This window comes from Miniopterus natalensis, chromosome 5 (genome assembly GCF_054644295.1).
Source record: "Miniopterus natalensis isolate mMinNat1 chromosome 5, mMinNat1.hap1, whole genome shotgun sequence".
NCBI lineage: Eukaryota > Metazoa > Chordata > Mammalia > Chiroptera > Miniopteridae > Miniopterus > Miniopterus natalensis.
Genome location: NC_142085.1, coordinates 67140050 through 67160722, shown reverse-complemented (window position 1 = coordinate 67160722; position 20673 = coordinate 67140050). Strand labels below are relative to the sequence as shown.

The window sequence follows — 20673 nt, the reverse complement described above, 5'->3', positions numbered from 1 at the left end:
AAAAAATCCAAATGACTGAATGATGAGCATGTAAGTGGAGACATTTCACATAAAAATCTGGACTTCAGGCTCACCTTGAAGAATGAGAAGACAGAACAGCACTGCCCTAGAACTGCCCACGGCAGAGCAGGATGGGCTGAGCAACAGAAGCTGCCCACCTCCGAAAGGGCACAGTCCCCGGTCCTTTCTTCCCCTACAATTCCCCAGCGCAGCTACAATTTGCCAGCCACTCTTTTTCATCATTGCTTTGGTCCTTTCGCATCACTGTTTGCATCTTTCGCTCCAAAAGCATAACGTTTTATTCTTGGGTCAATTCAGATAATCAGAAAGCTGCGGTCTTAGACCACACTGTGGGCCCACTGCAGAACGTCTTTTACTGAGTTGGACACTGGCATCACGTCCTCTCATTTCACTGCAACAAATTGCTTTATTGATGTTGTTAAACTCACTACCACTACATTTTGTTGTGTTCCTTTTACAAAGAGCGTGAAGTCCTATATAATTTTAGAGTTAAGGACCAGGAAGGGCTTTGTCACCTGGGGAACTGTTTACGTGCTCTGCTCATGAATTGGGAGAACTATGGGAAGGAGCCCGTTTTATCACTGACCATGAAGTAGTTCTGAGTCAACTATGTAACTAGTAATAGCATGCAGTTTGGTGTCCTGGTGTCCTACTTTTCATCCCAATTTATACTGCCCCTGGTCGGGCTTTCCATTTTTAATTAGCATTTTACAATCTTTTATAAGGGCAACAAAGAGAGAGTATTTTAACATATGGATCACTGCAGCCTCATTCCTGTGGGACCTCCTAAGGGAAACTCTGGGTTTCACTCCCAGCTTTGTTCCTTTTCCTCTCTTCTGGGTTCATTAACACAAATGTGAGAAATGACTTAGGAGGAGAGCAGTGGGAAAGGACATCTAGTGAGAAAGGAAACTGAAGAAAAGATGCCTAAACAAGAAGGGACAGAGGGGAAAGGAAAGGACTGACTGGGTTTGGGGAGAGCGGGTGTAAGTTTCAAACAGGAGAGTGAGTTTGGGCAAACATCCGACAGCATGTACACAGCAACAGGGATGGGGAAAGAGGATTTCTAAAAGTTCTGTTACATGTATATCATGCATTTGCTCCCCTATTGGATATTTTTTGAGAAGGGAAGCAAATATCTGAATTATTTTCAATGATTTTCTCTGTCATACTTATTTTTGAATGTGACAATGCTGGGACTGGATCAAAACAAGGCTGCTCATACGTGGGTTACATATGTGTAGTTTTTATACAATGTCTCTAATTTTCTGGAATAAGGTGGGGTATGAACGAATGAACATATAAACAAGAAACTTCAGTCCTGGAATAATAAAGCAGGCTAATTAAAAGTTGAGTTATCTATGTCAAATTTCACAGATTAATAAAACCCTTCAATCTGACCATGTCACATAGACTAAAAGGAACCAATATAGCAAATAAAGTTGTTCAATACCCTTACAATGACAGAAGTCAAATTCCACCCAACACCAACTTACTAATATAAATAATAACATAAGGTGTTTTGAGGTGAACAATTACCCTGAAACCTAAAACTCTCTCACCACTCAAACATCTGCCCATGCCCCCCAGAAAAAGAGAACTGGGCTTTGCCTTCATTAACTCTTCTTTCTATCTAATATGTCGCTTGGCACACTGAGGTGAAACAAAGCACATTATACGCCATAGACTGAGTAATTAAGCCCCTCTTCAAGAGCAATCTTTACCAAGAAACTTTCACTTGGACTTAATTATACTTTATTTTTGATGTTTTAATAGTTGTTGATAATAGGGAAGGTAATTTCTCATAAATATATATTTAGTTTTAAATGTTGTCATCTCAGAATTCCTTTCAATTTTAATACACATTATGAGGCTCTTTAAAACCTTTACCATATTGGAATAACAGTCATCCAAATTTCCTGTGGTTTTCCATGTCCTCACGTTAGTCCATAGGAAAACTCAGCTGGACTTTATTTTGGCTAAGATTAAAGAAGGCTTCTAAAAAAAATCAAAATGTAATGATAACAGTATTTCATAAAATGAGGAAAAATAAATATGTTTTTAACTATTACTGAGACTCTCTGCAGAGAGTATAATACAGTTCAAATCAAAGTCAAATAAAAAAGTTTCATTGCTGTTTATATGGATTAGGACAAAGAAGCTCCAGTCAATATTTAACCCATGTATACATTACAATTTTGCATGGGTAAAATTCAGCATTTGTCAACTATTATATCCTTAGTAAGACTACTATACACACAAAAAAGTAAGGTGCTCTTCATCAATGTATTAATTATTCTATATTCAGATCTTGTTTTAGGGGACATGTGTTGTTAAAGAAAGCACTGAACTGAGTTTTCAGAATTCTACATAAAACTGTCACAATATCAAAAATTCTAAAATGGTAAAATAATGACCTAGGCTAATAAACAAATGATCTTTTCTACTTTGTTTTCCAAGAAGCATAAATCACAAAATTTCAGGTAGGAAAGCTCTTTAAAAATCATCTCATGGACTCATTCAATGATGGAATAAACTACTGTATTTGCAGATTCTTTCAAAACACTCCAGTGCCTAGAAACTCACTAAGACTCAACATACATCATTCTTCTTTTTAAAATGTTAACTCAAGTGCCTAGTTTGGTGTCTGACGCTCCAGATAACTGGAATAGGCTTTGCTCAGCCTCCCTACAATCTTTCTCTCTTTGTTTTGACATCAAGGACCAATTGTCAATATAAAATACCCTTCCCCAACTTTTCATACCATATCTGGATAGGACTCCACCCCACCTCCAGGGATGAAATACTTGACCCAGGCCTGTCCAATCAAAGCACTGAGGCCCCTCCAGGCAGCTGCCCAACTGCAGTGACTAAAACCAAAAACTAGCACATGTTCTAAGCTGGTCCAATCAGGGTGAATCTTGGGACTTATATGAACTACTGACTTGTGAACACACTCGCTTTGTCTGCTGTTGTGCAAGGGGGATCCTGAGTTGGCAGTTTATTAAGTAAAATACAAAAGAGAAGGAATACAAAAGAATGGAAGAGCTTAGATACAGACGAACTGAGTCATGATGACATTACTTGGGCCCCAAATCATTCTTCAAGTCAAATCTAAAATCTAACCCAGGACTTTTAACTTATGTGTTCAGCACTAAATCCCCGAACTCCTTTTTTTCCCCTAAGCTGGTTTGATTTGTTTTCTGTTACTTTGTACCCTCCCACACAAGGGAGAAGAGAGCCCTGACTATTAGGGAAATGTGTATGTGTTTGACCCCAAAATGTGGATTGGCTGAACTGGGGTTGGACGACAGCTGGGAAGTTGGCCATCTTTATCAATAAAATGGATGACTGCTGTATCTTAAAACTAGATCATGTGTCTTTCAGTACTGTATTATTAAGGGTCTTAAGAGAATTTCTGGAATTCTGGGAATTCTAAAAAAATTTTTGTTTTAGACTTCTGCAAGGTCTTACAAAAAAGAGACAAGCTTGGGCTGTTATCAATCTGCTGAAAGTACAACGAAATAAAAATACAACTCTGCTAAGAGAAAACCTTTGCTTGTGGCTTACAACAGCTGAGAGTCTGGTGACCTGGAGTCTTGCAGAGGTAGGCAAGCCAAATAATTTGCCCCAAACTAAAGTCAGTGCAGGAAAAGTAAGGAACTTCACTGTATGTAGATGAGGATCTGTGAGAAGCTGACCTTCCTCAGGACCCTCCCAAACGCCTCTGGCTATTCCTTCTGCCAGACTCATAAAAGGATGGCACCACTGCACTGATGCCAATAGTACAAGGCTCCAAAAAAGCAAATAATGTCTTCCCAACTCACCAAACTGGTTTTCACTGCCCTGAAGCAGAGACCCAGAGGGTAGCCCTACTCTGAAGGCTCCTGGGATGGGCTGAGCACCAGTTCACTGCCAAGAGAGCAAAATTTCCAAGCCAAATTCTATCTCCATCCAAAGACCATGACTCAGGCAAAGCTATGATTCTTGTTACTAGCCTGTGGTGTTTGGCCAATGAAAACAGAATGAAAGTCTGCAAAATTCTTAAATGAGACCGTATTGCCAGAGAGCCCTCTGATTTGTCAAATAAAATAGTCTTTTAATTGCTCAACTCCAAAAGAAATCTCTAGGTCTCCAAATCAATGCCATCAGAAAATGGGCTGCTAGAGAAGTCACACCCAGGAGGGCTCCTCCTCTTGTTGCCAGGACAATGGACAAGAGCGAGCCACTCTGAGCAGAACTGGTGACTGCCACAAAGCTGACCAGGGAACTCATTCCACAGCCAGAGCAGGGAAAACGGGCTGGTCCTGTTCAGCCAGATCCCGTAAGCGCAGCTGACCACTGGCCAGGATGTGCGTCTCTGAGCTCCTTTTCCCAAGCCAGAGTTTTCACTGCAGTCTAAGCAGGGCAACTCTGAGTTGGACTGAATGAGCTACCAGAAAACTCTTGCTTTTTCCTACCCAGAAAGATATGAGGCGAGAGCTGCACCAATCCTCCCATCCCCATATAATGAGAGTCACCCCAGGAGCTCATTGTGGGGCCTGAGAATAAAGGGGAAAAAGAGTTGAGAGATGGAGTTAATATATGAACCCAAGTCCATTCTTAATGCCATGCCTACTGAGAGTTTTTCCCCCCTACAAGACTGCTCCCTCTCTCCATCCCTCCAAACTCACACGTCAGGGACCAAACACCCAGACCCAGGTTACCTGTGCTTCTGGCCTACTGGCTACAGGCTAGAGTTTCCAACAACCCCCTCCAACTCAGAATGCCAACTGCAAGTCCAGGCTGTTAACTGTACTTCTGACCAAGCAGCTACAAATCAGTTTCCCAAATCCCTGTCCTTGGGTTTAAGTAATTTGCTAAAACAGCTAGCAAGTCATTGATCGTTTCACAACATATATATAAGTCAAATCATGTTGAATATAGTATAATGTTATACGTCAATTAGATCTCAAAGGAAAACACAACCCAGTCACTTACAGTTTAATTTAAAAGTTCCTATCAGTAAGGAAAATAGTTAATACCACCAAGGTACTCTATTTCCTAGCAGTGTACATCTGTTTCTTAAAATAATATGCAAAAGTTCTACTCAGTCAACTTACACACTTAGGAATTCTCCAACTACTTTTGGATACATATTACAAAGAGGGCACATTATAATAAAGTTTTTTACTAATTGTTATAAAAATTTTTTATTTAAAATTTCTGGAGTTTTCATTGAAGACAGTAAAACTGAAAATTTATAGTATGGAACAGATTTATTCTAATTAACTTTATATATATCTTTAGAGGGTCCTAAGGAGGTAGTTTAGAATAAAGGCTTTGGAGTTAGCCACAAATAGGAAGAAATCCTGGCACCATGCTTGCAAGCTGTGTAACACGAGAAGTTACTAAGCCACTCCAACCCTGTTTCCTTGCCTGTCAAGATAAGGAAGACACCACCACCTCACGGGTTGTTCTGAGGATTAAATGGGGTCAAATTTTTAAAGCACCTGGCATAGAGCGAGCAATCATAAAAAGAGAATGTAGTATCACAAATACATAAAAGTAACATTTTACAACGTGGTCTAGGCCCTGGGCGGGCAGGTGCCAGCAGCTTGGTGTGGCTCATCCCCTAGCTTCTGCTTTATCACCTTGCTGATGTCCTCTTGACTTTACATAGGGGCCAGTCCTCAAGCTGACCTCTCTGAGGGGCCCGTCTCTGATGGATCATCACATCAGCCGATACTCATGCTCTAACACCACCCCTTTCACCTCCCTCTTTCAGAACTTGCCCTTCTTTCCTTAACCTCCATGTCTCCTTCCTACCACGGCCCTTCCCAGACAAGTTCCCAGAATGACTGACAAGATGCTCCGTCTCCATTCCCTTACTTCCCATTTACATTAAACTGCCTTCTGCCACCACTGCATTGAAGTAGCTTTTATTTAATTATCAGTGATGTCCACTGGTCACAGTTAATGGATACTTTTCAGTCCTTATCTTAATTTTTAATTTCCCTCTCACTGCTTTGAAAATTGCTGGTCATTCTCTCCTCTTTGAAATGCTCTCTTCTCCTGGCTGCTGTGATTCCACCTCTTCTGGATTTCAGGATTTCATCCTACTAGACCACTAAACATTGGAGTTACCCAGTTTGCTCCCATTCCTTTGTTCTGTTCTCTTTTCAGCTTACACTCTTTCCCTATATGATCTCATCCATTCCCATTGGCTGGGTCCAACAACTCTTCAATTTCTATCTCAGCCCTGACCACCCTGTGCTCATTCCAGATTCACATACCCAGCGGACCACCCTGTTTTCACTCCAGATTCACATACCCATACTGGGATGTCTCATGCATCTCAAACTGAACACATCCCAATATAAATTCTTGAGATTCATTCCCAAAACTGTTAATTTCTAGTTTTCCTATTTCATTTAATGGACCTTTATCCCTCTAGTTGCTTAATCCAAATTCCTAAACAATGGTGAACAAAGCCCTGCATGACCTACCCCAGCCAATCTCTCCACCCTTCTTGTGCTATCCTCCCCAAGAGCACTCGATGCCAGCCACACTGGCCTTCTTGCAGATCCAGGAACCTGCCAAGCTTTCTCCCACCTTAAAATCTGTGAGTCCAAGTGTCTCCCCTACTTAGAACAGTGCCCTCCCCTCCTTTCTCCCAGCCCTTCTCTAAAACACATAGGTCATCTGGCAAACTCCTGCTCCTCCTAACCAAGATCAGCTTACATGTCACTTTTCCCAGAGTCTTCCATGAACATCACTCCTGTCGAAAGGAGATATTACCCTTGCAATTATTTCCTAACATCCCATAATTTTCTCTCATAACAAACACTACAATATCTAATGACATATGCATTTATGTGTTTACTTGTTTAATGTCTTTGGGAAAAGGAATCTCCATAAGAGCAGGGCCCATATTTGTAGTGCCACTACTCTACTGTCTGGGCTTAACAGGTACAGGCACATAAGTTCTGTCTGAGATATGAGCAATGTATAAGTTTATTTCTATAACACAGTAATTTACTTCAAATCCAAGGCTAAACATTGTATGACTCTAATAAAGTCTTACATTTGATTAAGTCAAAGAACTGGAGATATCCTAAGTATCTACTTACATCAGATAATATAAAAACCAAAATGGTCATTTATTCAAAATTAAAGAAAAGTTTTCCTCTGCATTAAAAATAAATAGGAAGAAGGTAAACTTTATGTATATTAGGTTCATAACTCAATTATTTTATAATTTTAAGTTTTCAATGACTTGTTAAGAAAGCACAAGTTGCACTTAAAGATTAAAGATTTATGGGTATGTTTATAGCTAATTTTTATATTTAAAAATCCATACACTCATAAAAGAAAATTATATATTTGCATATGTGTGTGTATACACATATAACTCATTTTAACATTTAAAATACATCTACTCTTATTAAAAGAGAAACCCCAAAATCCTGATTATAGAGTTGTAGTTAAAAAAACTTTTAAATTTCTCTCATTATCTAATAAAAGCAGTTGATTTAGCATAAATTTAGTAATAAAAGGTAATACCCCCACTTAAAAAAATAATAATACAGCCATTGAAACGGAGAATGGTTCAGTCCCCAATGACCTCACCACCAGCATCTGCTTCAATTACCTTCTGAAAACGAAATAACCAAATTACTGTTCAGCTTTCTGCTGTGCTAACAAAATTAATCTGAAATATCAACCTTCATCTGCTTTAAATTATGCAACTTCTAAAACCAAAAGCTCTTCCAGCTCTAAAGTGTGAGGAACATGCACCATAATCCACAATAACATATTCTCACATACAGAGAAAAAAACCAATGGAATGATTAATGACTTTGTTCAAATCATCCACACAATGATTTGATTTAAATCATTCCACCTAGTCCAAAGTGGGATTGATCAATTTTGATTCTATTCTGCTTTGTACAACAGATGTGCTATTGAAAATATATATGCAAGCTGAATTTTAAATGCCATAGAGTGACTCAAAAATGCAACTGGGTTTCTTTTTTTTTTTTTAATATAGAAAAGAATATTTAAAGCATGAATAATCTGCCTCTAATTTAACTGTTTCCTAAATACACTAATACCATTTAAAATTTTTGATGTAATCCATATTTTTGTTCTCTGGTTGGTCTACATTTAAACTTACTTCATACTCTCATTCACACCTAAACAATTCTTAGCTCACAACCATCAAGCTATATTTCTCATTTCAGTCCATGATATCCCACCCCACAGTCATCTCTGATTTTTCTTCATGTGAAATCAGTTGCACGGTTGCAGTAACAGAGCTACTGAGGAAAGTCCTCCTTGCTCTCCACCACCCTCTGCCTCAGCAGATGCTAGGTCCTGTCCAGCTTTGGAAAGAGGCCCAGTCTCTGTTACATAGTAAATGTTCAAAAAATGTTAGCTACCACTCATTGCAAATGACTGTTGGATGCAGGGCATGAAGCTAGACCATGGGAGGAATATAAAAATGAAAAAGAACATAAATAACAAAAGTCAAATAATGCAGAGAAGATGAGAGTGTTGTTACTGGGTACATCCAAAAAAAGACTGATTTAAGGGGTCCAATGGAAGGCATCAGGAAGCCTAGCATGCCCTATGAGTCCAGTGGCAGTAAGGCACATAGCTAGCGGGGCCGGGAGGGAGGCAGTGAAGGGTTACATGAAATAGGAAAGGCCTCAGGGAGACAGTGTCACAATTAAAGATGGCTTTGACAGAGTGATGGGTTTGACATCATGGTTTATAAGGACAGGACACCGAAGAGCAGTTCTTTCTATAATGAAAGCAAAGTTCTGAGGGGGTGAGGTGTAAGACAGTTACAGAAAATCAAAGTAGGAGATAAAGACAGAAAGGTGGGAATGAGCCACACTGTGCAGAACCTCAGGGTTGAGAAAAGATTTAGGGATGCAGAAGTGACATATTTGAACTGCGGCTCAGGGAGACTAATCTGGGAAGATGAGTGGGAGGTTATGCAATTAGCATTTGACTTATGACGGTAGAGGGGGTGACGGCTGCTGGAATTTTCAGATATGAATTTTCAGGGGGAGGGGAGGGAAATTTCTACTAAAATCACCAACAGCTAGACTACGACATGAGCTATAAAGTTTCTAGAGCTGTGAGCACAAAGCATTTCCTGGTTCAGAACTCAATTTTCTCTTGCTGAAGAGTCGTAACAGCAACAGAGAAAGGTTTCAAATGCATGTGACAAAAGTTTCTTAAGATGACAGTGCCAAGTTTAAGTCCAAATTCAGGAGTCAGTTCAGCTGAAGTCTCCTTCAACTGCCAGCAACCACATTTAAAAAGGAAGAGGGCAGCTTAAATCATTCACTTTTCACGTGCTCCAGTCTTTTCTGTGTATGGAGTCTGGAGCCTTGGGTCTTTCACTGAAGGCTGCGTGACTAGAGCATATAGTATATGGACATGTCTCAAGGGATATATAAAATCTCTAAAAATTTACACAAAATTTGTGCCTATGTATTTATTCTTACCTTTTCTCATTTATTATTATGTTCCTCATTCAGGCAGTATGCTTCTACATTAAAATTTCTTAGTGCTTACTTTTCATTAGTGCCTATTCTAAAGACTATGTATTTTAATTCAGTCAGTCCTCTCACCAGTCTGATAAGGTAGGCACCATTATTATTCTCGTTGTAGAGAAATGAAGACTCTAACCAAGGCCCTACACCTAGGGCATAGTTCTGTAGAAAGGAAACCTGCAGGAGGCCTACAAACAAAAGCTGCCCACGCTTTGTGACCACAACAGTTCCATCTGGTGCTTTTATTAGGTTACAGTCTCATTGGGTCTCTCTGGGCCGGTCCAGATCAGCCTGGGATTTCAGGTTAAATGAAGACGTATTTATCACTGACCCTTGAAATTAATTTCATAAGGCTCCATTACACTGTACTTTGGGAAAGTATATTTATAGAACAGGTCCTTTAAATTCAGCTATCTTTGAGCTGGTTAATGTGTGTTAGAGCAACAATTTTCAAAGAATTTCATTTTCATTGAAGAAAAATAACTTCACTTCCAGTGTACTAACCACCAAAGACTCTCTAAATCAATGAGTCATTTTCTTATCGTATTTAAATATAGGTATTTAAAACAGAAATTTCATGAAATATATATTCTGAATACATACAACATACTCTGATATTTTCTAATCAGTCTAGCTTAGCCCAGGCTAATCTATTCTGTTCCACTCCCTTAGAAAAAAAAAAAAATGCTGGTTCCTATCCACTAAATTGATTTTATGATGCTCCAATGGGTTTGTAATCTACAGATTGATAAGCAGTATTCAACACGGAATTCAATCAAGTAACTCTTCCTGTTCATTAAAAATGTAGCAAAAAGTATATGAGTCTAACTAAGACTGTGTAAATGTTTATGAGCCTTTTTTTAAAATCTGTAGAAAAAAGTTAATGATTTCCTGAAAATATTATCAGATCAAATTTGTCCATGGATGTTTTCCCATAAATGAATGACAAACAATATGTAAATGTTCCCTTAAGAGCTGCCTAATCTAAACTCAATCAAGAAAACAGGAAACATAAGTCTTAACAACATTACAGCTAATACAAGAGTTTAATTGGTAATATTTTCAAATTAGGCACAAACAGTGTTTTCACAGGAACTGGTTTAAAAATATTCTTAATCTTTTTTAAGATTAATAAAATTGCTGAACACTGAAAAGTTTGCAGTGATAAAAATTAAGGCTTACCATTTATATTCTACATTAAAGAAGCTGTTTTAGATATTCTCAGTCTGTCAGTTAGTCAAAAAATATTTAACAGTTATTATATGCCAACCACAATTTAACAAGGCACAGGAAGGAGTTACTGAACTATTACAGAGTCTCCACCCTAAAGATGGCCCATCTGCAAACACGTAAACAAACAAGACCTATGACTATCACCACGAAAGTGTCCCTGGGCAGTGCTGTGAGTCACTGCAGGCCTGTGTCCCTAACAGCAAACAGAGTCCTCTGGGATGGTTCTTAGAAATCGAAATCAAACATGGTTTCCAGTAAAGTCAACTAAAACAGTCTACTTCCAAACCCCGATACAATTTTTTCTACTTATCATGATGCTAACACGATGTTCTAATCCCCTTCTCAAAGTAAAAACTAATGCTTACTGCAATTTGTTTTATATATATATGTATGTGTATACACACGCACACACACGCGCGCGCGCACATTTTGATTTCAGTGAGAGTGAACGAGAGGGAGAGAGATATAGAAACATCAATGATGAGAGAGACACAATGATCAGCTGCCTCCTGCACACCCCCTACAACCCGAACATGTGCCCTGACTGGGAATCGAACCATGACCTCCTGGTTCACAGGTTGACACTCAACCACTGAGCCACACCAGCAGGGCTGCTTAATGCAATTTAAACTGATGTGACATGGAATGAAAAAAAATAATCAGAGATGCAGACAAAGTGGACCGGGATTCTGGGCTCAGACTGAAAGGCTAAGTGATTTGAGGCTAGTTATTTAACCTCCTGAACTATATATTCATCATCTGCATTTATATCTACTCAGAAGATCAGTGGGAACAAAGTAACAGAATGCATGTGAAGGCATTCTATAAAGTACTAACAAATGCTATTATTTTTATTAGAATCAGTTGGCACTGTGAAACAAAGAGAAAAAATATTAATCAAATATTAAGAAGCTACAGAGTTTACAACTGCTAAGCACTTCAAATGGTTCTATTTGCTTTTCATGTATTGACTCAATTAAAATCTGCAATCTGACTGTATGTCTAAACCAACAGCTGGTAATATTAAAGTTTCTCCTCGAATCTTAGACATACTAAGGTTTTTCTCTACAATGTGGTGTATTAATTCTTAGCACAGGCATACCACAAAGAGACAGCTCCTTCCTGGGGTTCAAAGACTGCCTCTGTGGGGCTGGAAAGGGGGAGCACACGCTAGGTCCTCAGCCTCAATGTAGATCAACCAGCCACACTCATACAGGTGACTCCTTCCACTGAATCTTAGACTCTATACTTGATCAAGAGGGCAAGCTGAGGCTTTCTGTCCAAATGTATTTATGCATTCGTTTCTATTATGGGCAACAACTCTTTTTAGACAAGATGCAATCCTAGATAGCAAAGTGGGTCACTATAATGCAAAACCCTGACTTACACAGTATATGCTTCTTACTGCTTTGGTTGGTTAATACTGACATTAACCGTGTCATGAATAGATAAAGTTGACAAGACACATAATATGGATGTCTTCAAGTTATAAACAAGGTGCTTTGCAAAAGATTGCTTATAAGTTAGGTCTCTAAAATCCAGGATGCATTTCTGCAAATTAATTTACATTGGTGTAAATTAACGTTACGCTGCCAGGACTAACAAAAGCCAAATATGCCACCACATCATTGGGGATGAAAATTTTTATATATCAGAGCCTCCCTGTATGAGGATAATCTGGACCACTTCTCCCACACTTTATCACTTCAAAGCATACACAGAAGAAGAAAATATTTATATTGCACTCTGGGGTAAGATGCTGATCATGGCCAAAGGTGACCAGCCTGTGTCTCTGGCCACCCTGAGGGCTGAGGGGTCCGGGTGTCTGGTACAACTACTTGAGCCATGAGATTGTGTCAAGCAACACCAGTGGTGAGGCTCTGATTAGCAGTTTATATAATCATATGTATATATATGAATCAGTAGGCACTGTGAAACTGATATATAAAGTGCCCTGGTATGGAGCCAACACATCATTGACAATTTCCTCGCATGGGCTTAAGGTCCAACTGTTAAATAAAAGGGTGACTCAGATTTCTGAAAGCCCTTTGGACAATACAATTAGACTTCACGATATTCGAGAACCTGGCTATTCTCATAACAATGCACCTTTGGGAAGCTCTGGTTCCACTTGGCATTGTAATTGCCCCTGCCTCCCCAACCTGAACAATAGGAGCAGCTCATGGATGGGAGTAGGAGATTAAGATGAGGATTCTTTTGGGTGAAGATGAAGGTGTCGGTAGGCACAGATGTTAAGGTCAGGAATGGTTTGTTTTTACAGGAGTGACTGAGTACTCACTGTGCCAGGCACTCTATATATGTTATATCAATCTTCAGAGCCATCTTCGTTTGCTTTTGTTTGAACAAGAGAGCTACATAGCTTATAATGTAGTATACTTAATAAGTACAAAAATAGTCCAGTGGTCAAATATCAGTCTCCAGATCCTCCTCCCTGACAAAGAGGTCAAACCTCTATCAGTGTGGACAAGGGAGAGAGGTCACCATAATGCAAAACCCTGACTTACACAGGTGGGGTACATGATAAGAGTACATGCTTCTTACTGCTTTGGTTGGTTAATGATGTCATGACATGGTTAATGTCAGTCCTCTGGTTCAATCTTCTTTGCTGTGTCCCATTTGGGCTTCTCCTGGTTCAGGCTGGGATGCTTCCTTCTTTGAAGTCTCTTTGTTAGTGGGTTACTATGAGCCTCATTTAACAACTGAAGAAATACAGTGTGAAGGAGTTTAGAAAACTTGGCCAAGATTAGGCACTGAAGTGATTTTCACACTCTAGGTGGTCCGATGGGTCAGAGGTTCAAGGCTGAAGAGCCAGGGCAAAGGCCGGAGACAGAAGTGGGAGATGTCAAGGAGTGGCGATGGAGCTAAGATGCGTTCTACACTCTGCATCCTTGGGGGTGGGGGTGAGGTGAAAAGAAGAGCATCACCTCCCTTTCTGCTGCTTCCTACTGACTCTGCAGGGGGTGAGTAAGCCAAAAGAATAGGTGGCAGAGGCAGTTCTGCTTTTCCTGATAACCAGGAAAGAGTGGGAGGGGTCAGCAAGTGTAGGGAGAGGAACCAAAGTGAACAACACAGTCTCTTGAGTGGTTTCTATCACTAAGTATCTATTCACAGGCCCTCTCAGACCTTATCAGAGAGGAAAGCATCACTATGGGTTAACTAAAAACATATTTTTGATATCCTAAATTAATCCTTGATCCTGAAAATTATGTTCTTAAAGAATTTTCAAACACATATACAAAGAGCATAAAGGGACCTACAGAAAAATCACTAAGTGGGTTCTCAACGCTACGCAAGTCAAATGACGTCAAAATGAGTGTTAGAGAGCCCTGTGTGGCACTACAGGAGAAAATACCTGCCTTTTAACTTCAAGGGGACAGAAGAGGGCACAGGAGCCATATGGCTAAGGATCACAACAGAGAGTGTGCAGGGAGTACAACGTGCTTTAATAATTTAGTTTTTCATTTGGTTTCAAGACCTGTCAAGTATCAAGGAATTGATACACACATATATAACACAGTGATTTTGTATATGCAAAGTCTTTGGAAATGCATGGGGAAATGTCTCATGAATTGTTAAATCTGGAATAAACAACTGGTACAAAACAACACTGAAGATCCTGAAAACCAGGTAGGCCAGGGCCAGGAGATGCTCAAACTCCTTCGGCATTATCCAGAATAAGTGTATCTAGTAATAATGCTAGTCCACTCTTTCCATTTCGAGTTACAAAGGCATATTTCAAGATAAACTACAAGAAAGGAAGTATTGAGTGATCCTCAAATCGCTAATTTCAACCCAAAATTATTAAAATGGGATCTTTTAAACTTATCTTTCTTTGCAGTTAAATTCAGAGAGAGAGAGAAACATCAACAAAGGTGGTAAACAAAAGATTATTTACCAAACACAATCACACAATGTTTATGAAAACACCTGGTAAAATTGTGCACCAAAAAAACAACAACAGGCTACTTAACTACTCAAGGGAAAGGGGTGGGGGGAGGGGTGAACAGATTTTAAAAACAATGCTTAGGGTTTCAGACACCTATTGTGGCAGCAGGCAGAAGTCAGGAGAAATCTTCCTCTTGATCTCTGCGCACTCCTAGAGATCTGCGATTGCACCAGCTCCGTCTCGCCCCTTGCCTGGCTTTACATTCTCCTCGGGAGATCTTGCCTGTTCTGCCCTTGTGCACACTGCTCCAGAGAAATCAGCCCCATGGTGCCAGAGACTGGCTTTCCAGGAAGCTTTACCAGTAACTGATTTCAGGGAATGCCACAGCTTAGTCAGAAGGCATTTGAAAAGATTTATAACTTTCGCTGCCTCTTTTCTGATAAAGGTTTTTGTTGTTGTTGTTTGCTTTTTGCTTTTAATAGGCTGACCATTTTTGGTTGTCATTGCATTATAATGGCCAAACTACAGGTGTGTCGTTTTCCCTTTCCCTCTCAATTCCTAGTAAATAATCATGTAGACCTACTGTTTTAATAGTATCACTGTTTTTTGTCTTGTCCTGCTGTCTCTGTGCTTTGAAGGTCACACTTCATTTTTTTATATGCTTTTCTTTTCATTGTTAGAATACTTTTCACAAGAGATCAAAGCAAGCATGACAATTAACGGCATTTCTGAGTTGAAAACAACTACGCTGCCCCGCCGGGCATGACTCAGTGGTTGAGCATCGACCTAGGATCCAGGCGATCGGGGTTCGATTCCCGGTCAGGGCACATGCCCGGGTTGCGGGCTGCAGCCGATCAATGACTCATCATTGATGTTTCTCTCTCTCTCGCCCTCTCCTTTCCTCTCTCTGAAATCAATAAAGATATATTTTAAAAAAAAAAACAAAACACAAAAAACAAAAAAAATTATGCTGTTTTTTCTTAACAGTTTCATCTTGCATTCTCAGTTTAAGGGACTGCCCTAAATCTACATCTTAGGAACAAGGAGTGGTTAACTTTGAGCAGGTTGTTCATGACCCACCAGTCACCCTTACTATTTGGAATCAATTTGGATTCAGAATGAGAAGGCACTGTAGCTTTTAAAATCACTATTTAGGGTATCCATAGGCAAAAAAATAAAAATAAAAATCCTGACCTAAACTCACATCTTATACAAAAAATAACTCAAGCTGGTTACTAACTTAAATATAAAATAATACTATTAAAACTTTTAGGGAAAAAAATCTTCAAGACCTATAGATGGGCAAAGAGTTGTCAGACTTGACATCGAAAGCACAATCCATAAAAGGAAAAACTAATAAACAAAACTAAAAACTCTCATTCTGCAAAAGACACTATCAAGAGGATAAAAAAAAAAAAGCTACAGACTGGGAGAAAATATTTGCAAACCATAAATCAAAAGACTAGTATCTAGAATGCATACAGAACTCTCACACCTCCACAACAACAACAAAATCCAGTTAGAACATGGGCAAAATGCATGAAAAGACACTGACTGAAGAGGATCGGTAGATGGCCAATAAGCACATGAAAAGATGTTCAACTTCTTTAGTTATTAAAAGAAATGCTAATTCAGCTACAATGACATACTGGTACCTTCCTATCAGAACGGCTAAAATAGACAAAAGTGTTAATACCAAATGCTGAGGAGGATTCAGAGAAACGGCTTCGCTGACACACTGCTGATGGGAAGGAGTGTAAAATAGCACACACAGCCCCTCCGCAAAAGACTACGGAAGTTTCTTAGAATATGGGAAGTTTCTTAGAATATGGAACGTGCTCTTGTCATCTGACCCAGCAATTTCACTCTTGGGCATTTATCTGGTGAAATTAAAACTTTTACATTCATGCGAAAACTGTACACAAATGATCCTATCAGCTTTGTTATTTCTTTATTAGATAAGGCACAGGTATAGATGGAAAACAGAAATAATCTAAAGGTGCCTTGCTGCTTCTTTTTTTTTAAATATATCTCTAATATCCCCAACATCTTAAAACAAAAAATGAACAAGACCACGCCTTCCTCTTTTATTGAGGCTGTATCCTTAAAGCAGTGCACAAATAGGTTGGTTTAAACAGAACTATTTTTAATAGGATAACTGATATATAATGATCTCTCGACTTGATTTGTAACAGCCCCAAACTGGAAAGAACCCAAATGTGCTTCAGTGGGTGAATGGTTAACAAACTGTGATACATTCCTACCACGGAATACTACCCAGCATACAAAGCAACCAACTATTAATACATATAGCATATTGGACAGATCTCAAGTGCTATGGTCTAAATGTATGTGTCCCCCCACAATTCATACACTGAAACGTAGTGCCCAATGTGACAGTATTGGGAGGTGGGGCCTCTGGGAGGTGACGAGGTCATGAGGGTAGACCCCTCATGAATGGGAGCAGTACACTTGTGGAAAAAGTATGAGAAGGCTCCTTGCCCCTTCCATCATGTGTGGTTACAGCAAGAGGACAACTTTATACTGTTACCACTGAATTAGCTAGCTAATATCAGTAACAGGCAGAGAGCAAAGAGAAGGCCAGACAGTCATGGTCATCCAGGCGGTTTCACCAGGAAGCTACAACTTAGCACTGCCCACAGGGAACCCCCAGTCCATTCCCTGCAGGTCACCAGGAGAAGGGACGGGACAAGTGGAAGACGGACACATGCACAGTAAAGTCTGGGCGACCTAAGGACGATACTTGCCTATCAGTCTAGCCTGGGGAATCAGGGATTGGATAGAGCGGGTGGAGCCACTAAAGCACACGAAATCACAGGATAAAATCCCCAAGACAAAGGAATTCTCTCTCGTTCCTCTGGCTTGGCTCCTGCTTCCTTATACTTGCCTATGTTCCCTCCCCGGCCATGTGGCCCTAGAAGTCACATGGCCCACAGTCATGCACACCCCACATGCAATAGACTACAGCTGGGAACACAAGCTAAGCTAGCCTGATGCTGCACTGGATTGTGCAAACTCTTGCTTTCCAAAGCCTTTCATTCATGGAACACACCCTTTGGAAACAATCTTATGTTTGAATACTGACTCTTACATGGCATGAAATGGACAAAATACTTACTTTCTGCATCTTAATTACCTCACTGGTAAAATAGGGGGGAAACCTAAGACACAGGTTTATTGTGAAGATAAATAAAATATACAGTGTAAGTACTTGGCACATAGTAAGTAGTTCCTTAAATATTCATTTCCTTCCTTTTCCCATTAACAAGCTGAAACCTAGCTTAATTTCTGGATACAAACATGAACAAAAAACTTTGGTTGTCCGTTACCAAGGCTTGTATTTGGAAAACAGGAAATGCATTTTTAACAAGCAAAAATTGGGGGTTGGGGATGTGATGAGCCTAAATTCAGTTCTAAAGATGTATTTCAGTTTAGGAGACAATAGTGATCATTTTAAGCTTATCTTCTAACTGATTTTGAAACCATTCTAATAATCAAAATAATTTATAAATATTTTATCATTCATTTTATTGTGATTAATAAGTGGATGCCATGTAGATGTTTAGATCTGTAGATAGCAATCAATCACATACTAGATTACTTCTACCAGATGTCAACAAATGTATATATGTTACATGAGTTCGAGCTTTAAAAATGACATGGGCACACTGGCCCTGGCCCAGTAACTCAGCTGGTTAGAGTCATCCCTATACACCAAGGTTATGGGTTCCAACCCCATCAGAGAACATACAAGAATCAACCAATGAATGCATAAATAAGTGGAACAACAAAAATAAGTGGAGCAAAAAATCGACGTTTTTCTTTCTCCCCCTTTTCCTCTCTAAAATCAATGAATAAAATATATGTTTTTTTAAATGACATGGACATCAATGATAGAATTTTAAAAAATATTTTTACTGATTTTTTTTTAGAGCGAGTACAAGGCAGAGAGAAAAAAACATCAATTGGCTGCTTCCTACACAACCCAGGCATGTGCACTGCAGGGAACAGAACCAGCAACCTTTCTGTGCATGGGAAGACGCCCAACCTGAGCCACGCCAGCCAGGGCAGTGACAGAATTTTCATCCATTCCAACCTCCTACAAAAATACTATCTATTTATTTATTTTTCTGTCTGTGAGGTGTGTTTTTTTGTTTGCTTAATCCCTTTACCTTTTCACCCCAACCCAAAATACTTAATAGATACCTCACAAGGTATTAGACTTTAAATATGTCATAGATTTTTAATTATAGCTCAACCAATTAAGCTACAGAGCAGAAACAAAGTATAATTTCTACTGGCTACCTGCTCTGTTTATGAATAGTCACAAGACACAAAATGCCAAGTAATACAAAGTCCTCTCAAAACAATTTTTTTTCAGAACTGATATAACTTTGCAGAGGGAATGCTTACCGAGCAAAATAACTTTGTTTCCGTTCCTTCTTCTCTTCCTTGGTATCCATAATATGAAGTCAAAAAGTGCAAAGTATTTGGGGAAGTTCTTCTTTTTAATCAATGAATCATAACCCTGTAATACAAAACGCAACAAAGCGACTGTAAATTAAGACACTTACAACGGCCAATATTAAGAATAAGGCAGAGTGAACATACCTCCAGTGAAGATTAAAAAAAAAAAAAAAAGAAGGCAGCAGAGTGGAGCTACAAATGGGAGAAAAGCTTTAACCAGTCAACACAATTACATGAGTCATATGAAACACAAAAGCCAACGTCGGACTAAAATCCTACAGTGAGACTGGGGGTGTCCGACTGAAAAATAAAAGGCAGCTAGCAAAAGAAACTGAGGTGTTTTCCTCATAATAAACAATTATTTCTAAATGTGCTAAAATGAAACCACTGATTTTAGAAGAGTTTAGGCTAGCTATGCAGAAGCTAATTTTTTTTTAAATTTAAACTCATAATCACTCTTTTCAAGTAATTAATAATGACTATGTCTCATACATAGGAAAAATGGATCAGTTAGGTAGTTTACAAGAATGTTCTTTCTTTAAAAATAAAAATCACATCACTGTTCCACTTTGTTTTCGGAAACATGCCAGTGAGTCCATCCCACTTGAGCAAATGAAAGTGAGAGTCTCGGGAAGCTGTTTGGAATGGCTTTGGACGCTGGCCTCTGCCACTCCCACCACGGCTACCTTCACCTGTGTTTCCCAGGAGCACTTTAGACCTATAATAAAAGGTTGTCTCCAGATCAATCTTCCTTAAACACCAACTTTCATCACCACACCCCTGCTCAAACATTTCCAATGTCTACTTACTGCCTGATTCACTAATTTTCTGCAGAGCACTAACCTTTTCTAAAATCTGTCTTTAAACCGAGGGGTATCAAAGTAAAAGCAAAGAATGTTCAGCAATCAAACTGTTTACTAATTCACTTCAATTCAATAAACAATTCACATTACATATTACATGAAAGGTACTGTGCTAAGTATCAGCGGCCAAAGATAAATAAGACACAATGTTTTCCCTAATGGAAATTACTGTCTTGCAAGGGAAACGCCTAGAATTTCAGGTCAGTGGGCTACAAAGTGCTACGGAGAAGGCACAGGTGCCACCGGAGGCTGGAGGAAGAACACTCGGCCTTATGCGGGGCCGCCCCACGCACCCCTCACACACACCAAGGCCTGAAGGATGAGTAGGGGTTTCCTAGTTACAGGATTCAGGGGCGCAGGTCCAGCCTGAACAAAAGCAAGAGGACAGTATTTCCCTGCTATGCCAGGATTAACTGCGGAGCAGGGCAGCGGTGGGAGCTGAGGATGGAGACGCGGCCGGGACTGGGTTTACGGAACGCCTTTCATGTCCCACCGAGGAGCCTGAGCCTCATGCCAGCTACGCATGCAGGAGGGGTGCTGCCCACCCCTCCCGGCACCTGTCACACATCGCCAAGAAATCACCGTCAGCCCGATGGCAGCGCTCACAGCA

At 39.7% G+C, this 20673-nt stretch overlaps 1 protein-coding gene across 5 annotated transcripts in view; it reads right to left on the bottom strand.

Annotated features, from left to right (window-relative positions):
* The window catches only part of NCOA7 (nuclear receptor coactivator 7), a 124770-nt gene that overhangs the window by 88365 nt on the left and 15732 nt on the right, over positions 1-20673 (bottom strand). For 4 of the 5 annotated variants that reach the window (XM_087817595.1, XM_016212813.2, XM_087817593.1 and 1 more), the window contains exon 2: positions 19147-19261. In XM_087817595.1, the coding sequence (XP_087673721.1) occupies positions 19147-19196 (50 nt within the window). In that variant the 5' untranslated portion in view covers positions 19197-19261. Of the gene's footprint in view, positions 1-19146; positions 20142-20673 lie in introns of those variants that run through there. The other variant, XM_016212795.2, reaches the window with a different exon arrangement.